This window comes from Phaseolus vulgaris, chromosome 8 (genome assembly GCF_000499845.2).
Source record: "Phaseolus vulgaris cultivar G19833 chromosome 8, P. vulgaris v2.0, whole genome shotgun sequence".
Lineage (NCBI taxonomy): Eukaryota > Viridiplantae > Streptophyta > Magnoliopsida > Fabales > Fabaceae > Phaseolus > Phaseolus vulgaris.
In genome coordinates this window covers 62366778-62373929 of record NC_023752.2, presented here as the reverse complement: position 1 = coordinate 62373929, position 7152 = coordinate 62366778, and the positions used below count along the sequence as shown (strand labels likewise).

At 35.9% G+C, this 7152-nt stretch overlaps 1 protein-coding gene across 1 annotated transcript; it reads left to right on the top strand.

Moving 5' to 3' along the window:
* The first annotated feature begins 356 nt into the window (after window positions 1-356).
* On the top strand, window positions 357-6924 carry LOC137826895 (uncharacterized). Its single transcript, XM_068633051.1, has 9 exons — window positions 357-936; window positions 1902-2621; window positions 3535-3630; window positions 3703-3786; window positions 3992-4226; window positions 4313-4473; window positions 5304-5582; window positions 5956-6135; window positions 6608-6924. The coding sequence occupies exons 1-8, from the start codon at window positions 604-606 to the stop codon at window positions 6004-6006; spliced, it is 1959 nt and encodes a 652-aa protein (XP_068489152.1). The 5' UTR covers window positions 357-603; the 3' UTR covers window positions 6007-6135; window positions 6608-6924.
* The last annotated feature ends 228 nt before the right edge of the window (window positions 6925-7152 follow it).

Genomic DNA, 7152 nt, shown 5'->3' with positions numbered 1-7152 from the left:
AAGTGTCATTATTGACCTTAACTCCTGAACAATGTGGAACTATATTAACTATACCGGAACAGGAGTAAAAATCGAGAAAAGAAAAACTAAAACAAAAGAAGGTAACAAAGATATATTTATGAAATTAAATTTCATTATGAATTAATATTAAATAAAAAATATTATTTTATAATTAGTTATTTATTAGGTTAGAATTTTGTAAATCGAAAATACAAATTATATTTTTTATTTTATTTTTACAATTTAAATTTTAATACACATGACTTATGTATTTATTTAAAATGTAGAGTACATGATGCAATACATAATAAAATTTTAAAAATTGTATTATGTGTAGATAAAAGGAGTATGGAATCAGAAATTGAAATGAAGGGCGCCATTTCCAAATTGTGAAAGGGAATAACACGGCTTCAATCTATCTATTATATTATCCGTTCATAAATAAATGCCCCTAATTTTTTCCCTCTCATAAAAATTAATAACTAATTAATTCAACAAACAAACAAAAAAGATCTCTGTCTTCTCTTCTGCCATCGAATTTCAGGAATGAGAAGGTTACCACGCCTTCTCCTCCGCCGTGCATGACCTTCCTCCGCCGCCACCATGCCGGCCACGCGTCCTTCCTCCGATCTGATTATCCACCGCCTCGCCTCCTCCGATTGCGAAATCAAGCTCAAAGCCATTCGAGAGGTGAAGAATCAGATCATCGGCAACCGCACCAAAAAACTCTCCTACATCAAGCTCGGCGCCGTCCCCGTCCTCGCTGCTGTTCTCGCCGGCGCTGATGCCGATTCCGCTCCCGGCTCCAGCCTCATCGTCCAGTCCGCTGCCGCGCTTGGCAGCTTCGCCTGCGGCGTCGATGCCGGCGTCCGCGCCGTTCTCGACGCCGGAGCTTTCCCTCATTTGATCAGGCTCCTCTCTGCCGCTGACGACAAGGTAAATTCGAGTAGTTACAGCGTGTTTTTCTCGAGTTTGTTTTACGTGTTTTGTTTCTCAGACATTGGTGCTTAAGATGATGTTGCTATTGCGAGAAATGAGGCAGCGCTGTTCGTATTTCTGTGTGGTACATTGGAAGTTAGGAATTGAGTAACTCGTTTGAAATAGTCATGTGTTTATCTTGTAATCAACTACAGTTTCTAGAATGTGCGTATTTTAGTTTGTCCGTAATCCTGTCTTTCTATGTCTTTGTTAGGTTGTGGCATGTTGATGTACTGTAACCTTACTTGGTTTCTGTTGGCTCTACTAGTTACTATGGTAATGGCAAGAACTGCATATGTTTTTTGCTTAGGGATGAATACGGTTATGCTATTTAGGAGATGTATGATAGGGTGGAGTAGGAATGCCAAGGGAAAGAAAAATGGAATGCTAAGTGAATGCTATTAGTAGAGAAATTGGAAGGACCGAAACCTGGCTTTTGCCCTTTCCAAGAAGGGAGTCCAATTATTAATCTCCCGATAACTTGTTTTCCTACCATAACATGAAGCATTTTTTAGTGCGATGGATGCTTTAATAAATATTGCTTTTGTTTGGCTGCATCTGGTGGGTATTTAGTCTGTTTACAATAGTTGTGAGGGGTAGATAGATTATGATCTAATGCAGTCTGTGGGGTGTGGAGTGGACATAATCTACCAAGTATTGTCACTTTGTACCTTCATATTTTAGTGTAGGTTGAATGGACAGAGGTTTCAGGAAATGCTTTTGTTATTGTTTCTATTTAACCTTTCAATGTTAAATATTTTTCAAGACTTCTTTATGCCTTTTGTCCTATTGTGTCGTGCAGTAGGTACAAAAAAACATAGCTGCCTAACCTTTATACAATAATAATTTCTGTGATATGTGATATGCCTGTTATTTTTTCTCTTTTCTAATGATCTAATAGACCTGTCTCCCTTTGATTTCAGGTTGCGGATGCTGCTGCCCGCTCTTTAAGAATGATTTATCAATCAAAACTAGCTCCAAAGTATGATTTTTATAAAGAACAGGACATGGGATTTCTTCTTTCATTACTGAAAAGTGGCAATGAAAATCTTACTGGACTAGGTGCTAGCATTGTTATTCAGTCTTGTGAGACAAGTGATGAACAAAATATATTATGCTGTGCGGGTGCCTTAGAAAGACTTATTAGTCTTCTTGATGGCACTCTAAGCCAGCGAGATTTTAGTTTAGAGTCCATTGCTGCAATTCTTAAAAACAATCCAGAAGTTGTCTCTAAATTTGTGGACCTTCAAAATGGAAGAGCTTTGAGTTCAATAATTGAATTAACCAAGGACAGATATTCTCGGACAAGGTTATTAGCCTCCTTATGCTTGATTTGTGTAAATAATTCATCTTCTTGCTATCTACAAGACACAGGAATCGAAACCAAATTGATAAATATTTTACTTGAGCTCCTTGATGATTCCGGTAAAGTTGGAGACCATGCTTGCTTTGCCTTTTCAAGTTTAGTTGAAGGAAAAGAAGATGTGCAGAAGTTAGCATTTGAGGCAAATGCTATTGATAAGTTCAACAATCACTTGCAGAATTGTGCTTTACATCCCAAACGTCTTGAAGGGATATTCATAGCCTTGGCTGCTCTTTGCTCAAAATTGGAGTGCTGCCGATCTAAGTTTCTTTCATTGCAGGTGTGTTGTTTCGTGGAAACTATTAGTAAAACTCTTACATTTTTTGCTAGGAACCATTTTTTAATTCCCCCCCACCCTATATATACCACTGTCTTCCTTGCTTTGGAAAATATAAACAACTAATGAAAATTAAAAAGAAACCTACAAATTTAACCCTGATACTGATTTACTTGAAAGTAGCCTTCTCTCGACTGTTATTATTGAGTTTTTCTTTTGTCTCTTGTTCCTCCTTTTTGTGTCATTGTAATTTTGGCTATGTGAATGTGGCAATGGTTTTTCTTTATCATGTAGCACTGGCGACAAACATATAGCTTCGTTTTTTCCATGTCTGCTTGTACTTGCAGTTATTTTCTAGAACAATAGCTTAAGGGTTCTAAGATTCAGTCTGGAAACTGATGCTGTAGGGTTTCAACCGACTTTTTTTTCTTTCATTTGTAGGTATGCTTTATATTTATTCTCTATTAAATGATTAAGTTTTTTAGGTTGTATCATTAGGCTCATACTTTTTTTCTTACTCGCAGCTCTTTCTCAGTTATACATATTGAAGCTTCCATGTAAATGCGATTTTTGCTTAATTTTTCAGCAGAAATAACTTGTGTGTGATATTGCATCAGCTTAGTAAATATGTCAACAAATGGAACCAGAATCTTCTGTAAAGAATGGAATACCCCCATTGGTTGTTAACATGATGTCATGGCATTGAATTGAATTATATATGGATGGTAGTGAATTTAGCATTTATTGATGTGCTGTAGATATACTCCCTGCAATGTGTCTCTTCCTGATACATAGATTAGATGATAAGCTATTTGTTTTTCTTCTGAATCTTGTAATGGAAAAATTTGCCCCTGTAAACTATGAACTTAGATACTAAGTCAACTTGCAATTTCTGCTTCATTGTTTGTGAATACAGGCCTTGAATAAATTAGTTGATGCCTTAACATATGATGATGCCAATGTGCGCACTGCAGCTTGCATTTGCTTAAAAAATGTCTCACGCTCAGTCAAGGTGCGTAACTTGTGACTAATAGCACTCTGTCTTTCATCCTATGTGTAACAGTTCTCATAAAATTCTATTCAGAATTTGAGTGCAGGCTATTTCATGAATGAAAGGACTATTGCTACTTTGGTTCGGCTTCTATCTGATCTTTCTACTTCCGTCCGAGTATGTCTTATCACATTTACAACATTCCTAGTTTTTTGTATGTAAGTTAAATTGAGTATATGCTGGCTTTCTTTCCTGGAGAAGTAAATAAGGGAAATTGCCAGCCAATTGTGCTAAAGGATTGAAATCTAAACTGTGGAATCTGAGAGTTAAATATCAATTACATGTTAATTATTAGTAAGCAGAGCTTTTTCCATATTGCCAGGTTGCGGCCCTTGGTGCTATTAGCAACCTAGTGATCGACTTCACACCACAGAAGTCTAGATTCATACAATGTGGAGGTATTAAGGAGCTTGTTCAATTGACAAAGTCTATGGATTCATCCTTACGGTTAAATGCTGTATGGGCCTTGAGGAACATGGTATTTCTTGCGGACAAAATGTGTAAGGAAGAAATCTTCATGGAGCTGACAGTGTCTTCTGTAGCTAGCCTTATCTGTGGTAATGATCTTCATTGCCAGTTCCTACTTTTTCTGATCAATTGGTGTGTGCCAAAAAACTTGTCATTGATTCTGGATACACTGCAGATCCAGAGCCTTCTGTTCAAGAACAAGCTCTGGCCCTTGTTCGCAATTTGGTTGGTGGATGTATGGATTGTGTTGAATATGCTTTTGCTGAAGATGGTATCATACTGGATGCTGTTGGAAGGCAATTGCAAAAATCTTCAAAAATTGAAATTGGGATACAGGTTGGAAATAACTTTTGAAATATTCATTGGTGGAATACAGTCATTACAATGGACATTGTTATTGATGTTACAATCTAAAGATATATATTATGATTATGTTATGGTTCTCCTTTCTGTACTTCTGTCCACCCTCTTTTTGGGTTATGTTAGGTAAGGGAGGAAGGAGAGATGATTCGTTTCGTAAAATATTTTATGCTAGTGAAATTCTCAAAATTTTGTTTATGCAACGAGAGATAGTTTCTCCTTACAACAGATTACAGAGGGAATTCCCCTGGAAAACATAGATTGAGTGGCTAAAAGTTATTAGGTAAAGGCATAAGAATGATTTTTATATTATATTTCTAGCACACTCCCTCACGCAAAAGCCCCATGCGTCTGAAGTGTGGACAATGCACAAGCCTAACTACTTTGTGCTGGAGTTAAACCTTTTTTAGAAGAATGGTGATGCCATGGTACCAGGGCCGCTATGACTAGGTTATATTTTTAAAATTTACCACTGTAAATCTGTTGCATCAAATATTTATGGGGGCAACAATAGATCCACTTTCATCTCTTTTTTTTTGGTATGGCTCAATCAAGTCATTTTGAGATTAATATCTTGTTTATTTATATTACTTCGATTTTGAGAGCATGGTTCTGTCAATGTGATTAGGGAAAAAAGTATAGGATTTTTTTTTTTGAAGATCTCAATGGAAGTGTAAAGGTTGAACAAGGTATCTTTGTCCCTGACAAGATAAAAATAAGAAATTAGCACAATAAGCATATGAAAAAAGAAATTGCAGTTGTGTTGAAATCTTATTCTTCAAACTGATTGTTATCTATCCGTGTAGGGGATGTACTTACTCAGCAATATTGCATGTGGAAATGAGTCTCATAAAGAAGCCGTCATGCAGCTACTCTTTTCAAAAGCTGAAAACGGGTCTCACTCTTTCTTTAGCCGGTTTTTGCTGAGCAATGACAGTCGTTTACGCCCATCTGCCCTTTGGGTCATAGTAAATCTCACGTTTCCTGCAAGTCCTGGTGCATTTGATAGGATTGTAAAACTGCGTAATGCTGGAATTGTTTCTCAAATCAAGAAGATGGTCAATGATCCTTGCATGGATGTGAAGGTCTGTTAATCTTCCTTTCAAACTGTTCTTGTTCTTTACTCCCTCTAGACTCAACATATTCACACTAATTGGTTATGCTAGTGAAGCAATTCATGCTAGTCAAGAATGTTAGTTAACCTTTATAAATTTAACTTCATTTCGTAAATTATCGTTCATATTAGTTGATGGAAGAGTTCAATTTTATGGGAACTTGTTTCAAATGGGAATACTCTCCATTTAAAAGCCACGCGGTTGATTTCACAAGAATAAAAAGGTTTTTTGAAAATAAAATTTGAATTAAATAAAAGGTATTTTTAGGATGATTTAATTAAATAGGGTTGAATGAGTTAAGATTTTCTTTAGTTATTTTATAAATTTTCTTTTGTTGATGCAGCTTCGTGCAAGACAAGCACTTGCGCAGATTATTACTTTCGGTGATAATTAATTGTAATCAGTTACTCCATATTCAAAGCCCTTGGGCAACAGGCAAAGATAAATCTCGATAGTTCGTTTTCTTCCCATCCCCACCTTATATGTAAGGTGTCTCCAGTCTTGTGCTTCCGCATCAAGTATGGTATGTACCAGTGGATTTACATCAATGATTTGTTATCTTTTCTATTTCTGTTTTTTTTTTACGGAGGCCACTGGCAAAATTTATTATGCTATTGAAAATTGGAATGGTTGACTGTTATTTAGTTGTTAATATCTGCTTAACCTTGATTGGTTAACATAATGGTAAAACTGTATAAAGTTGGCAGTGGTTCAATGCTCTATGACAGGAAAGCAACTTTATACAGTGAGATGGTGATTCTATTTCTTTTATATTTGAGATATGTTCTTATTTATTTAGGGTCCACGAACTAGTCTTCTGGTCGTGGATGGAGATTTATTTTTTCCTTGTTTTTCATACTTTCTCGCCCCTTTTTTACCTTTAATTTTTGTGCTGCTACTAGTTTGTCAATATGTCTCCCTTGAAGTTTTTTGGCATGGTATTATATTCTACTGTGTCAAATTAATACATGTTTTTTTTCGTGATTCCTTTGCAGGTGTATAAAATTACTTGTATTTTTTAGAACCAGTCAGAGCAGTGTGAAGGTTTTTGAATTTTGTAAGCACTCCTGACCAGGTCACCCCAAAGACTCTTTCTCTTTTGCTCACACTGTGTATCACCTTTTGTAAGTCGGAAAGATTAAAGTAGACTTACAGGCTTTAGTATTGTACTATATGAGTAGTAAATGTCAATTTTAGAACTTAGTTTCGATTTCATTCTGATTCTGGAATACTGACGAATGATTGAATTGTATGTGTAAGCAAAATGTCAAGGGGGTAATGATTGAAATGAATCTTTGCATGTCTTGTAAAATTTCTTTTCTGGGTCATCAGATTACTCCTGTTTCTTTTGGGAGGGGGTAAAAGCAAATGACCAATTTTTCTAACCTGTCCCAAAGAATTAGTTTCAAATCTGAATTCTTGAGAATGCGAAAATTAGTTTGTGAACACTATTTGTGAACCAAACTTAGTACCTATATTTCATTAGCATCGGCAGCAACGCATTAATTAATTAATTTAGCAGATTAAGCTTATTATATGT

Excerpts from the sequence above, each read along its gene's own strand:
- LOC137826895 (XM_068633051.1), top strand. The coding sequence starts at position 604 with ATGCCGGCCACGCGTCCTTCCTCCGATCTGATTATCCACCGCCTCGCC. Across the intron at positions 2,622-3,534 it reads CTAAGTTTCTTTCATTGCAG|GCCTTGAATAAATTAGTTGA; the intron begins GTGTGTTGTTTC and ends TTGTGAATACAG. Across the intron at positions 4,474-5,303 it reads AAATTGAAATTGGGATACAG|GGGATGTACTTACTCAGCAA; the intron begins GTTGGAAATAAC and ends CTATCCGTGTAG.